Source organism: Oncorhynchus mykiss, chromosome 28 (assembly GCF_057628025.1).
Source record: "Oncorhynchus mykiss isolate SJ-2025 chromosome 28, ASM5762802v1, whole genome shotgun sequence".
In the NCBI taxonomy this organism is placed as follows: Eukaryota; Metazoa; Chordata; class Actinopteri; order Salmoniformes; family Salmonidae; genus Oncorhynchus; species Oncorhynchus mykiss.
The window spans coordinates 4,579,839-4,595,374 of NC_143049.1; the positions used below are offsets into that span (position 1 = coordinate 4,579,839).

The 15,536-nt window shown below is 43.4% G+C and overlaps 1 protein-coding gene across 1 annotated transcript; it reads left to right on the forward strand.

The window, feature by feature from the left end:
* The first annotated feature begins 451 nt into the window (after nt 1–451).
* aknad1 (AKNA domain containing 1) lies at nt 452–14,829 on the forward strand. Its single transcript, XM_090224751.1, has 20 exons — nt 452–846; nt 1,031–2,391; nt 2,481–2,555; nt 2,703–2,820; nt 3,197–3,333; nt 3,419–3,478; nt 3,653–3,786; nt 4,133–4,311; nt 6,130–6,334; nt 7,061–7,240; nt 7,561–7,693; nt 7,819–7,913; nt 8,004–8,305; nt 8,421–8,562; nt 8,789–9,042; nt 11,092–11,235; nt 11,558–11,656; nt 11,783–11,900; nt 12,077–12,239; nt 12,548–14,829. Exons 1-20 carry the CDS (start codon nt 627–629, stop codon nt 12,716–12,718), a joined length of 4,290 nt encoding a protein of 1,429 aa, XP_090080877.1. The 5' UTR covers nt 452–626; the 3' UTR covers nt 12,719–14,829.
* The last annotated feature ends 707 nt before the right edge of the window (nt 14,830–15,536 follow it).

A 15,536-nucleotide genomic window follows, 5' to 3' on the forward strand; every position in this document is an offset into this window, starting at 1 on the left:
AAATGTTTATTATTAACCATGAATTTGGCATACTATTTATAGGGTTAGTGTAGAGATTGTTTTAAGAGGTTGCATCGACTGTATGAGACCTTTGAGAGAGAGATTAGTTATCCTAATAGAATTGTACTTATACTGGCTTAGTAAGTGCTTGTGAACTTATGACATACTTGTTATGTTGAAGAGCAAGTTTATATAGTCTCTCACATTACTCATACATGCACCCACAGACACATACCGTAGGTTAGGCTACTCTCTCACTCATATGCACAGATACTCTCATACTCACACACAAACCTACCCTCAAACACACATCACTCACGCCTACACAATGCATACAGATTCTTGAATAATTGAGATGAACTCATCTTGATCTATTGTTGTCGGTTCACCCGTCTGCGTTGCTAAGGAATGAACACGGCCATTGTCCTCCTCTTCCCTTTTCCCTCTATCTGCAGACCGAGGCAGACGGGAACCGGGAGACCAGAGTCAAGGCATTGGTGAAAAACTGGGCCAGAGAAAGGGCTCCTTTTAAGGAGGGGACCATTTTGAGGGAGGAGGTCAGCATTGGGGAAGTTGTTGAAGCCGTGGGCTAGCACAGCACCAGGATAGTTCTGAGTGACGAGCACATGGAAGGGGATCCCCAAGATCAAGAGGAGGATTCTGAAGCCCAGAGGAGAGCCTCTTCCCCTCAGTCCTCTGTACTATGGGAGAAGTGTATCCGGCAGAGTATCTTTGTGGACCTGAGTGAGGATGAGAGTCTCCACTTCAGTGACCTGGAGGGCTCCTTCACGGTGCATCTCTCCCAGGCAGAGTCGGCTATCTCAGGGAACAGCATTCATCTCAGTGGTAAGACTTACGCTGTCAACTTGCAATTACTCTAGAAACACCATTGTTATACTTCAGCAATTTCATTGTAAAAAAATATATAACAGCTGTAGGCTATGTAACAATATCATGCCAATCTATAAAATGACTGTAGCATACTGTTCCTATGAATACTTCACAACTTCTTACTCTCTGTCATTCATAGAGAACTTAGAGCTGTCAGTGTCTGACTCTGGGGAGTCCTCCACAGAGAGCAGTAGCTGTGTCAGTGGCCAGAGTGAGAGAGTGGTGGAGGGTAAGACCAAGAGCAGTGGGAAGTGGGTGTCTGCCCAGAGACCCAACACTGAGCAGGAGCAGACCATCTGGGAGTATGAGAACGCAGGAGACACCTCCGATGAAGAACAGGAGGACCTTCCACATGACGGGGACCTGGGAAGCCAGTACATTAAGCCCTCAACCAATGACAGTCACAAGTCTGAGGATAATTGCAAAATAGCTGATGTTCTATCAAAAGACCAAGCTGGAGCATTGCATTCAAGACACAATGTTAGAGATCATTTTGATTTGCCAGCAATGGTTGGAGAGATCAATATCATACAAGGTCACATGCAAATTGAAGTCAACACTATGAACCATGTATCTATAACTCCACCCGAGGGAGAGGGTAAAGGAGCTTTTTTTTACTCTACAAAACCAGAGGCTGTTCCCACATGCAGTAGTCCTGTCTGTAAAGTCCCACACCCAGACATCACCCAGCTGCTGCTCCGTCACTTTTCCCAGGATGAGCTGTTCTGCTCAGGCAGTCTGATCGAGGCAGAGACCCTGCCGGAGGTGTCCCTTCTGGAGAGCATGGACGAGACAGTGCTGAGCAGGGTCCCATTGCACAGGAGCACAGGGAGCCCCAATAATAATAATAGTGGAGGAGCCCCACGACGCAGCAGCACAGGGGGACCCAGCAGCGAGAGTGAGAGGAGTCAGAGCCTACAGGAAGAAGATGAAGGGAAGAGTGTTCAAATGAGTCCAAGAAAAAACCTGGAGGAGAAAAATGGAAGTAGGACTGCCTCAGAGGGAAAGAACACACGGAGTGCTGAGTCTTACAGCAGTGACGTCAACTCTCCTCAATATAGTGGCATATCAACCAGTAAAAGGGAAGTCCCTGAACAGGACAATAATGGTAGCAATGGTTCAGACCTAACCAAAGAGGAAGATGAGAATGATGAAGATGAGGAGGAAGACCAAATCTGTAGAGGTCCCCTGGTCAGAACCAGGTCTTTCAGCGAATTAAAGTATGGACAGGGCCAAGTCCACTACCCACTCCCTGACTTCTCCAAGGTGGCTCCCAAAGTGAAAATCCCGAAGAGTACCAGTGTTCCGGTGAGACCTGTCAGTCAGTCTCCCAGCTTCCTCAGAGCTCAGTCCTCGCCAGGCATGCTGGGTAAGTCCTCTGCTTTGGAGGTGATCCACAGAGTGATGGAGGACTCTATTCAGCCCTCAGAGAGACCCTATGTGTTTCGAGACCAGGACAAGCAGACAGAAACCTCCCCAGGACTGGCGCGTCACCTACAGGTGAGTCATCATGTTCAGTAGTTTAGCTCACACACCGCTATACAAATGCGTCATACATCCTTCATCCAGAAGACATCTTTCTCTTTTAGGCTGAATACGATAAACTAATGACTAAGTATGCAGAGGCTGAGAACCTCCTTGATCAGATGAGACTGGGGACAAAAGTAAGCCTTCAGAATGTTTTCTCTTTTTAAACACTTCTTTCTCTATGGTCTTTCTGTTCTTTCATCTCATTAAATATAGTCTTAAGACAGCCTTCTTATTCTTGTCAATTTGGACTGAATTTATCTCAAAATGTGTCAACAAATTAGAATCAAGCGCCCTCTGACCTTACCCTGGATTTTGACTGTGGTGACCAACAAGACCTTCCGGGTCCTGGTGGAAGCCATTTTGGATCTATGCTCTTCCCCAACCCCCCATCTCCTACAGGTAAGATGCTATCTCTGACATCTGATATTATGACAGGTCCTCTCTCTGTTACAAATTACCTGGCCAAGAGCCACCGGTTTCCTTAGTGGCAAATGGGGTCTGATGACATAAGATTCTGGTTACACTCAGTCACAACTAGCCTGTCATAAGAGTGAGGATTCCAGAAAAAAAAGACGACACAAATATATTATACAACCAGTTTACATGAGATGATGCAACCTTATCAATGACATGAGTAATTCCTCATTAAATTAAAACAATTTCACACAAAATCATCATCAATTAGAAATAACATACTTTCCATTTTCAATGCTGTAGAATTTAGGCCATAACATACGTTGGATCTGCATCGTTTCAGCTTTTGTTGTGTTTGCAGGACAATGTACTGATGGCCCAAATCAACAAAACCACTCTAAACAGCCTAGCACTTCTCCGACCCAGACTGACCAACAGAGTGAAGGGGAAAGGATGACCAGGGAGTTGAGGGATATTATCAGTCAGTTTTTGCAGAAGGTAACCTGGAAAACATACCAAAGCTGTATAGTGGTGCATTATCATTTAAATGGTACTGAATTATAAACACTTATTTTTATTACAGGTGGATGAATTCAAAATGTGTCTGACCACAATGTCAATTGCTATTGAAGAGCAAGAAATGGTAAATGGATCTTCGTTACTTTCAGTCTTTTTCTGTTCAGGACTGTATTCTGGGTGATGTGATTATAAAGATGTTTTAACAATTGTAACTTATAATAAGAGTTGATTCTCATTTCCTTTATTCTATAAGCAGAGTATGTTGTTATGTAATTCATAACGTTGTGTTGTTTTCCAGGTGTTTAAAAGTATGATGGATTCCCAGGACCAGCTGGAGAGGCGGTACATCAGTAAGAAGGAGGAGCACAGAACTCTGGAGATGCAGAACTACTTTGGCCTGGCCAGGAACACAGGCCAGTTCGACCCCGAAAGGTTAGATGTCAACTGATTAATCTTATTGTGTGTGAGGAGTTTGAGTTAAACAGTATATCTGCGTGACTCACGCTATAGGGCCACCCAGAACTGTACTGTGCTGGCTCGGCTATTTTCTTTTCACATAGACCTTTCCGTGCGGTTCCAGCAACAATGGTAGATGTGTAACTAGGTCAGCTCAGTAGCCTGCAGCTTGGCTTGGCACAGTTTAGCCCTAAAGTGTGTGTGAATTAGGCAGTTCTGTCTAAAACCAGAAACAGACTGACACCCAGGCTAGGTTTGTGTAGAATTCAGCATGATGTGAGGGGTATTTTATGCACATTGTCGGTTCTTTTTGTGTGTGAAGGCAGGTGGAGGGGGAGATATTCAGGATAGGGATGCATCTAGAGGACATTAAAGAGCTGATTGACAGGAACGTGCGTGAGCAGCAGCTCTCCCCACCCCACTCATCCTCCACACTCCTGTCACTGTGTGGTGGTCCCAGTCTCCCTGGTCTGCTCACCCCCTCACTTCCACCACCCATGCATGAGGTAACACACTCACTTACTCATAGCATAGCTGTTCATTCGCTGCTTTGCCCTTTATTTGCTTGCTCACTCTTTCACTCACTCACTCACTCACTCACTCACTCACTCACTCACTCACTCACATACCTTAATGATTACTGCATAAATGCATGTACTTACAAGCCTTTTACCAAGTAGTTATATAGATTATTGCGCTGTTAGTTACACTGGTATAAGACTCTGTAATAGAGGTCGACCGATTAATCGGAATGGCCGACCAATGTCTTTCTTAAAATCAATACACAGAAGTATATATTTTGAAACCTGCATATTTAGCTAAAAGAAATCCAGGTTAGCAGGCAATATTAACCAGGTGAAATTGTGTCACTTGCGTTCATTGCACGCAGAGTCAGGGTATATGCAACAGTTTGGGCCGCCTGGCTCATTGCGAACTAATTTGCCAGAATTTTACGTAATTATGACATAACATTGAAGGTTGTACAATGTAACAAGAATATTTAGACTTAGGGATGCCACCCGTTAGATAAAATACCGAACGGTTCCGTATTTCACTGAAATAATAAACGTTTTGTTTTTTCGAAATCATAGTTTCCGGATTCGACCATATTAATGACCAAAGGCTCGTATTTCTGTGTGTTATATTATCATTAAGTCTATGATTTGATATTTGATAGAGCAGTCTGACTGAGCGATGATAGGCAGCAGCAGGCTCGTAAGCATTCATTCAAACAGCACTTTCGTGCGTTTTGCCAGCAGCTCTTCGCAAGCACAGCGCTGTTTATGACTTCAAGCCTATCAGCCTAATGGCTGGTGTAACCGATGTGAAATGGCTAGCTAGTTAGCGGGGTGCGCGCTAATAGCGTTTCAAACGTCACTCGCTCTGAGACTTGGAGTGGTTGTTCCCCTTGCTCTGCATGGGTAACACTGCTTCGAGGGTGGCTGTTGTCGATGTGTTCCTGCTCGAGCCCAGGGAGGAGCGAGGAGAGGGACGGAAGCTATACTGTTACACTGGCAATACTAAAGTGCATGTAAGAACATCCAATAGTCAAAGGTAAATTAAATACAAATGGTATAGAGAGAAATAGTCCTATAAATACAATAATAACTACAACCTAAAACCTCATACCTTGGAATATTGAAGTCTCATGTTAAAAGGAACCACCAACTTTCATGTTCTTAGCAAGGAACTCGAACGTTAGCTTTTTTACATATTGCACTTTTACTTAACTTTTACTTCTTTTGCATTATTTAAACCAAATTGAACATGTTTCATTATTTATTTGAGGCTAAATGGATTTTTATTGATGTATTATATTAAGTTAAAATAAGTGTTCATTCAGTATTGTTGTAATTGTCATTATTACAAATAAAATGTAAAAAAATTGTCCGATTAATCGGTATCGGCGTAATCAACTAAGGGACTAATTGCACCATCTACATTTCCTTCATCTTAAATGCATGCATGTGAGACGTGTTTGTGTGAGCAACATGAGCTGTGGATGCACGTGTTCTGTGCAGCAGTAGTCCTGATGAACAGGGCTACATTTAATTCCCAAAAGTTGCGTCCTCTCCTCGGCCCCCCGTTCACTCCCCCTCACAGATCTGGTAGGACTGAGTAGTTGAAAGCTAGGAGGAACAATACCTTATCCCCATCTGTGGAGGGGACAACTTTGTAGAATTAAATGCAGCCCAAGTCCTTGTTTTGAAAGTGGAGGCGTGTCCAGCGCTCTAATTGAGCGACAATCATTTCCGATGTCGCTCATGTTTCACAGTGAGGACACATTAGCTACTCAAAATGTGTTCTCCTCTTATCAACCTCTCTGTGGTCAGGGTCTCACATTACAGATTCCAGGCCCCTGTTTTTCCACTGGGGGTTATGAGACAGTGGAGAGGGAGGAAGATGAGGAGGATGAGGAAGAGGCCAGTGAGGTCCATAGACATGATGGTTTAGACCAGAGCTGTGATCTCACACCTGCTGACCCCCAACTGAACAGCACAGGACACAGCAGTGTCAGTCTACGGTACTCATCACGCCTCTGAGTTGCTCAATAAGACTATAAATTCATGGGTTTCTTCACTGCAATACTACACTGTGTACCATCTACATTCCTGCAATACTACACTGTGTACCATCTACATTCCTGCAATACTATACTGTGTACCATCTACATTCCTGCAATACTACATTGTGTACCATCTACATTCCTGCAGTACTACACTGTGTACCATCTACATTCCTGCAGTACTACACTGTGTACCATCTATATTCCTGCAGTACTACACTGTGTACCATCTACATTCCTGCAATACTACACTGTGTACCATCTACATTCCTGCAGTACTACACTGTGTACCATCTACATTCCTGAAATACTACACTGTGTACCATCTACATTCCTGCAGTACTACACTGTGTACCATCTACATTCCTGCAATACTACACTGTGTACCATCTACATACAGTACTTGTGTTTTTATGCCTTATGACATCAAGTAGAAATCCTGTCTTGGGGAGTGATATTATCTGTCATTTCCATTACATTGACATCGATGGCAGTTATTGTACCTGCGGTACATGAATGGCTTTAGATTCAGATATTCAGAAAGTCATGTAGACTGATATCAGGCACACTTCTGGCCCTCCCATGGGGGATAATGTTCCATCCGGGCACAAAGGTGGTGTTGGGTTCCATTAGCAGTAGGAACAGTTTGTTTTAGTCGCTGTGTTTCTGTCTGTTCCCCCGGAGGCTCTCACAGGGCTCCCTGGAGACAGTGGACATCACCAACACGGAGGAACAGGAGGAGGAAGAAGAGGAGAGGAGCTGGACCTGCTCGGGCCTATCTGAGCGGATAGCTCGTGATAGGGTTCTGCAGTATTTGGCTCTCCAGAACCCGGGATTTCGAGACAGACTTTGGACAACTGAAAGGTTAGTGTTTTGGCATTTGAGTGTACTGTACTAGATAAGTAAACAAGCTAACCAATTCAATATTCACCTCAAGACAACTCTTTTCTTTATAATGTAGCAGATGTGCATAATGTATGGACCACACAACTAATCCCCACTCTAGTGTAATTGATACAGTTGTGGTTATTTGATGTGGTGATTTCAGAAATACCATAGTAAGAGATGGTGTGCTGTCTTACATTGCAAAACTGACACGTCAAACATTCCTGAAAGGTCTGTGGGACAAGTATTTACCAATGAATTTTTATTTTGACCGTGTATTGTTGTCGTTGTTACTGTAGCCTGCAGCAGAGTCCCCTGAGCCCAGACTGTGACCTAGGAGGGAGTGTGAGTCTGGCTTTAGAGGTTTCCTGTTCCTCTTGTCTGAAGAGCCAGTCCCAGAGCATCACAGACCACACTCTCACCACTTCCCAGGTATCTTCTATGACTTATATTAGCTGTCCCATGTTTATTTCTGTATTTACTCTAACTCCCTAGCCAATAGCACAGACCATTGTAATATTGTACAGTAGCTACATGGATGTTACTTTTTGTTGCAGAGAATAGTGAGTCCAGAGACAGACAGTGGGATAGGGAGCTCTGACTTGAGTCTCCAAGCCACAGGACTTTCTCAACCAAAACTCCATACAGAAAGGTACAGGCACGCACATCCATACAACTGCTTACAGGCTGACTGAAAAAGTCAATGTTTCATGTTTATTATGTTGTTACGATCCAACCTCAGGCTCCAGCTCCAGCCTGATGGGAACTCCAATCCTATCAGTATGAGTGACAGTGAAGGCTCCTGCACCAACCTGCAGACCACTATGCATCAACCTGTACAGGTGGGAGAGAGGAGACCCAACGCGCAGGGAAATGTCCATTCAGCTGGGCTGACCGGAAAAGCGACACCTAGCCTGCAGTCTACTGTCCATCTGACTAGGGATATTGGAGAGAGGAGACCCAGCCTACAGACACCTGCTGAGCTGCAGCTTTGCACCACTGCGGTGACCAGCACTACTCAGAGTGTACCTGCCGGACTGCATGGTGAGTGATGAGGAATCACAGAGTGCCTGCTGTGGTCGTAGTGAAAGTATAGACGTTATTCAGTAGACAGTACAGCAGAGAAAACACTGAACGAAATGATCTAATATACACACAGAGGGTGAATCCCACACTGCCAGTCAGCTCAGTCATCACGGCCCTGACTGCCCATTCAAAACCTCCCATAGCATCACCATGGATATGCCACTGAGAGACTGCCACTCCCACACCTGTTCCTGTCACAGGTCAGTCTCAAAGTACTGAGTATTCAAAACCTCCCATAGCATCACCATGGATATGCCACAGAGAGACTGCCACTCCCACACCTGTTCCTGTCACAGGTCAGTCTCAAAGTACTGAGTATTCAACTCAAGAGTCAACTTTAACATATGAAATTGGTAACCAAGTCAGGCTGCCAGGTAATACCTCATAGAGGCCAAAACATATTGTTTTTGAGTTGGCCAACCCCTCTCTCTCTCTCTCCAGTTCGGCCATCCAGGCCCTGCAGTCGGAGGTGTCCCAGCTGAAGAGAGACCTGAAGGAGGGTCTGGTCCAGCTGCCACACCTCTCCCAGAGGATGGATAATCTGACCTCCAGATGCAGGCAGAACAGAGACAGAAGACCCAAGACCCGGCCCAGAACACACCACAAACCAGCAGGGAGCAGACAGAGTCTGACCAACACCAACTCCAAGATAGAAGACTGGATCTCCTCAGATATGGACCCCAGCAAGAGCAAAGGTACCTTACTAACCGGGTTAATGTACTGGGAGTGTCGTCCAAACCAAGTTGCTAACAACAATGCTATTTTGCATCAGGGTTGATGCCTGCCTATGTCTAATGCAGTAGTACAGAGTTCCCAAGTTGGCAGCAGATTTGATTCCCCCCCCCCCCCCAAGTTTTCTGAACAAAAACTAAAAATCTAAATATATTTAAGTAAGACTGAAATCACCAGGAAATCAGTTCCAAGTGATTTTAACCTAGGAAATCTGTTCCCAAGTATTCCCACACATAAATGTAGAGGAATATGTGATTGTATCCCAATGTAATAAAGGTTTGAATAGCAAAGGTGTATACAGCAGTAGTTACTGTATATACAGAGCATTGGGAAAGTATTCAGACCCCTTGACTTTTTACACATTTTGTTACGTAACAGCCTTATTCTGAAATGGATTAAATAAAAATGATCAGGAATCTACACACAATACCCCATAATGACAAAGCTAAAACTGTTTTTTTAAACATTTTTGCAAATGTATTAAATATTTAAAAAACAAAATACCTTATTTACATACGTATTCAGACCCTTTGCTATCAGACTCGAAATTGAGCTCAGGTGCATCCTGTTTCCATTGATCATCCTTGAGATGTTTGTACAACTTGATCCACCTGTGGTAAATTCAATTGATTGGACATGATTTGGAAAGGCACACACCTGTCTATATAAGGTCCCACAGTTTACAGTGCATGTCAAAGCAAAAACCAAGCCATGAGGTCGAAGGAATTGTCCGTAGAGCTCCGAGATAGGTTTGTGTTGAGGCACAGATCTGGGGAAGGATACCAAAACATTTCTGCAGCATTGAAGGTCCCCAAGAACACAGTGGCCTCCATCATTCTTAAATGGAAGAAGTTTGGAACCACCAAGACTTCCTAGAGCTGGCCGCCCGGCCAAACTGAGCAATCGGGGGAGAAAGGCCTTGGTTAAGGAGGTGACCAAGAACCCGATTGTCAGTCTGACAGAGCTCTAGAGTTCCTCTGGAAATGGGAGAACCTTCCATAAGGACGACCATCTGCAGCACTCCACCAATCAGGCCTTTATAGTAGAGTGGCCAGGCGGAAGCCACTCCTCAGTAAAAAGGCACATGACAGCCCACTTGGAGTTTGCCAAAAGGCACCTAAAGACTCTCTCAGACCATGAGAAACAAGATTCTTAGGTCTGATGAAACCAAGCTTGAACACTTTGGCCTGAATGCCATGCATCACTTCTGGAGGAAACCTGGCACCATCCCTACTGTGAAGCATGGTGGTGGCAGCTTCATGCTGTGGGGATGTTTTTCAGCCGCAGGGACTGGGAGACTAGTCAGGGTTGAGGGAAAGATGGACAGAGCAAAGTACAGAGAGATTATTGATGAAAACCTGCTCCAGAGCGCTCAGGACCTCAGACTGGGGCGAAGGTTCACCTTCCAACAGAACAATGACCTTAATCACACAGCCAAGACAATGCAGGAGTGGCTTCATGACAAGTCTCTGAATGTCCTTGAGTGGCCCAGACAGAGCCCGGACTTGAACCCAATCGAACATCTCTGGAGAGACCTGAAAATAGCTGTGCAGTGACGCTCCCCATACAACCTGACAGAGCTTGAGAGGATCTGCAGAGAAGAATGGGAGAGACTCCCCAAATACAGGTGTGCCAAGCTTGCAGCATCATACCCAAGAAGACTAGATGCTGTAATCGCTGCTAAAAGGTGCTTCAACAAAGTACTGAGTAAAAGGTCTGAATACTAATGGGAATGTGATATTTCCATTTTTTATTTGTAATACATTTGCAAAAATTTCTAAAATCCAGTTTTTGCTTTGTCATTATGGGGTATTGTGTGGAGATTGATGAGGTTTAAAAAAAAACTATTTCAGCAATTTTAGATTAACAAAATGTGGGAAAAGTCAAGGGGTCTGAATACTTTCCGAAGGCACCGTATATGTAGGTCATTGTATGTGTATAATGTGCTTTTAATGTCGTACACCACTTGTGAACAAACTTACAATCCCCTTGTATGTGGTCGTTTTCTCTAGGTACAGACAGTGTGGAGTCGGACCGGTCTGGGATCATGCTGCCATTCCACAGTACACCACTAGGTGGCAGGAGAGGAAGCAGCAAGCCCTACTCCTGCTCAGATGGACCAGTGAAACCCCAGAGCAGAAAACCCTTGAATACAGGTTGGTGGTGCTGGTGTTGACTTTCTGCTTATGGGTCTAAAATAAACGGAACAATTGCAAAAAACAAGAGTGATTCTTACATTATATTTAACAAAATATTAAATCAGTTGCTGAGTCAGATTTTGGTACTTCAGCTTGCAGAATTTGCATTAAAGTTGTATTTGGTGGTCATAAAGGCAGTTGTGTGTGTTTCTACATGTAATTGTCTGTTGGTGTTATGTATTATGTCATGTTTTATGTGGACCCCAGGAAAGGTAGCTGCAGCTTTGGCTGTAGCTAATTGGGATCCTAATAAAATACTAAATACTAAAATCCCTTTTAGCATCAGAGGAGAACCGTTCTCTGGAGACCTCCAATCTCACCCATCCCAGTCCTCCAGCACTCTGGCACTCATACAAGAACTTCAGCTACAGATCTCCACGTAAGGACCAGCAACAAGCCCCTGTGACCCTGCCATGACCGTGTATCATTCTGACTACTTTACCCATTTCAACATGTAAACATTGGAACAGATTCGTCAGGGTTGTAATGTCTTTTTTCATTGTAGCACCACCAGGTGACATGGAGAATGTCTACTCTAAGGGCAGGTATCCTCTCTCCTCTCAGCCTCTACAGAAGCCTCTGTTGCAAGTCAACTATGGCTCCTCCTGCAGTTTACCTGCAGGGTAAGATATGGTTTCATAATTTATTGCCATAATCTTATTTGAATCCATATTTATCCTCCATATTGCTTGAACCTTCATCAGTGAAGGTGAAAGAGAAGAACTGAGATGCTTCCCAGGATTGCCTACTTCTACACTACTGTACTCATGCTCTCGCTCTTCTCCGTGGGTCTCAACAGTTTCAAAGTGCGAGAGCAGCAGTCTGTCTCCCACCACCGGAGGCGCTCTACCCAGTCAGACTCAGCACTGCTGCCCAGCAACGTGTACTTTCAGCAGACCTTTCCCCCAGCTCTCAGCCCCCCCAGGACTGGGGTCATAGCCAGCAGGCACAAAGCCAGCAGGGTGAGCCTGTCCACATGGAAAACATTCTTTCATATCAATGGGTGCCAGTAATGTTTTACTTGTATTTACTGAGAAATGATTAGTGGTACTATTTAACTTGTAACAATTTAGCACATCTGGTACTCGTACTGCACAGTTTTTGTTTGTGTTTGATTTAATTTGACAAAGAATTATAATCCTAAAAGAACCAAGGAGCTTTTTGTAGGTTATTATCATTTCATGTCAGAAGCGTTTTCTATGCCTTTTGTAAGTAAATTAAAGGTGACTGAGATACAAGCGTAACCTTAAACTGTTGTTGTTTGTCTTAGGATGAGGACATCAACAGGACATTGGACAGGGCTATCGAGGCAGCCCGCATTATGAAGAGGACCACTGATAGGATGGCCAAGAGCCTGTCAGCTGACCTTGCCAAGGTTGAGCTGTACAGGAAGTTACACGGCCTTCACCCATTGACAGGGAGGAACAATACTGGCTCATAACACTCTAATTGACACACTGGAGATACTGCTGCTACTATAGGGCTGGTCCAAGATTAGCTAACCAGTGAATTCAGCAGGGATTATTTTGTATACAGGTGAAGTCGGGAAGTTGACATACACCTTAGCCAAATACATTTAAACTCAGTTTTTCACAATTCCTGACATTTAGTCCTAGTAAAAAATTCCCTGTTTTAGGTCAGTTAGGATCACCACTTTATTTTAAGAATGTGAAATGTCAGAATAATAGTAGAGAGAATTATTTATTTCAGCTTTTATTTATTTCATCACATTCCTAGTGGGTCAGAAGTTTACATACACTCAATTAGTATTTGATAGGATTGCCTTTAAATTGTTTAACTTGGGTCAAATGTTGTGGGTAGCCTTCCACAAGCTTCCCACTATAAGGGTGAATAGGGTAGGGTGAATTTTGGCCCATTCCTCCTGACAGAGCTGGTGTAACTGAGTCAGGTTTGAAGGCCTCCTTGCTCACACATGCTTTTTCAGTTCTGCCCACACATTTTCTATAGGATTGAGGTCAGGGCTTTGTGATGGTCACTCCAATACCTTGACTTTGTTGTCCTTAAGCCATTTTGCCACAACTTTGGAAGTATGCTTGGGGTCATTGTCCATTTGGAAGACCCATTTGCGACCAAGCTTAACTTCCTGACTGATGTCTTGAGATGTTGCTTCAATTTATCCACATAATTTTCCTGCCTCATGATGCCATCTATTTTGTGAAGTGCACCAGTCCCTCCTGCAGCAAAGCACCCCCACAACATGATGCTGCCACCCCCGTGCTTCACGGTTGGGATGGTGTTCTTCGGTTTGCAAGCCTCCCCCTTTTTCCTCCAAACATAATGATGGTCATTATGGCCAAACAGTTCTATTTTTGTTTCATTGGACCAGAGGACATTTCTCCCCAAAATATGATCTTTGTGCAGTTTCAAAACAAAGTCTGGCTTTTTATGGTGGTTTTGGAGCAGTGGCCTCTTCCTTGCTGAGCAGCCTTTCAGATGATGTCGATATAGGACTCGTTTTATTGTGGATATAGATACTTTGTACCTGTTTCCTCCAGCACCTTCACAAGGTCCTTTGCTGTTGTTCTGGGATTGGTTTTCATTTTTTACACCAAAGTACGTTCATCTCTAGGAGACAGAACGCGTCTCCTTCCTGAGCAGTATGACGGCTGCGTGGTCCCATGGTGTTTATACTTGCGTACTATTGTTTGTACAGATGAACGTGGTACCTTCATTTGGAAATTGCTCCCAAAGATGAACCAGACTTGTGGTCTACAATTATTTTTCTGAAGTCTTGACTGATTTCTTTTGATTTTCCCATGATGTCAAGCAGAGGCACTGAGTTTGAAGGTAGGCCTTGAAATACATCCACGGGTACACCTCCAATTGACTCAAATAATGTAAATTATCCTATCAGAAGCTTCTAAAGCCATGACATCATTTTCTGGAATTTTCCAAGCTGTTTAAAGGCACAGTCAACTTAGTGTATGTAAACTTCTGACCCACTGGAATTGTGATACAGTGAATTATAGAAAAAATCTGTAAACAATTGTTGAAAAACTTACTTGTGTCATGCACAAAGTAGATGTCCTAACCAACTTGCCAAAACTATAGATTGATATCAAGAAATTAGTGGAGTGGTTGATGACCAAGTTTTAATGACTCCAACCTAAGTGTGTGTAAACTTCCCACTTCAACTGTAGATCATCCTCTTCCCTACCAGTTTCCCCTGGCTGCTGCTGTTCTCATCGGTCCTCCTCTTGGCTCATCTGAAAGGTAACAAGATAGAGGTGCAACTTGTCACTGGTTAGTTTAAGGGAAACTGCAGTTCCTTTGGACTTGTTTTAGGTTTGGGTCATTAAGAAATGCTAGTGGCCATGACTGAACTCAAACGTGAGTTGGTTTTCGGGTGTGGTTTGATGTGGTTGATTTGATTGTTAGCACCACCTGGCACGCTACAGAATGTTGTTTCATGTCTCCTTATATTCATATAGCCTAGGGGCTATGTAGCTTACAGAACATTATATAACAGAACATTATATAACTTAAGGGCCTATGCATTTTCAATGTTTTGATTACAGAACATTATATAACTTAAGTCCTATGTATTTTCAATGTTTTGTTCACCCACAATCTAACCACAAAGCTTGTCAACTTTTCCCCTGTCTTTCTGGCTGACGCCTTCCCTTCTAATTTCAAGTTAAACTTAGTTTATTTTTCATATATACATGGAGTGGACACAGTGAAATGAAATGCTTGCTTGCAGGTTAACCTCTAGAACCCCCCCCCTAAATTACAATTAAACAGCTGTGAAAAAAAAAAAAACTCATTCAAATATTTTACCAATTTAATAATGGGCAGTTTTTTAAAACAAATAGTTACATAGCCTATATGGAAATAACAAACATGAGACAAGCATTTTTGCCTGTAGAATGGAATAGGTTATAAGACCTCTATGAATAATATAATTGAGTCAATTCTACCACATCAACATTTCTGAAGTTAAACAGGGTTAACTATAATGTTGGAGTAAAGTTCAGCTTCAGTCCACAGGGGGGCACTCTGTGACTGTCAGAAGATATGTGCTTCAGTCAGAAAAACGTTCTCATCTCTTTGGTCTCAGCTAGCTAGCCAGTAGCTACCCTAGTGAATAGCCAGCCAAGACAGCTACAGATTTTATATTTTTTATTCAACCTTTAACTAGGCAAGTCAGAAACAAAACCCATCAAATTCACTCTCTAGAAATAAACACGAATGTATACACTAAATAAACAATATCATTGACTTATATCAGCATCCTT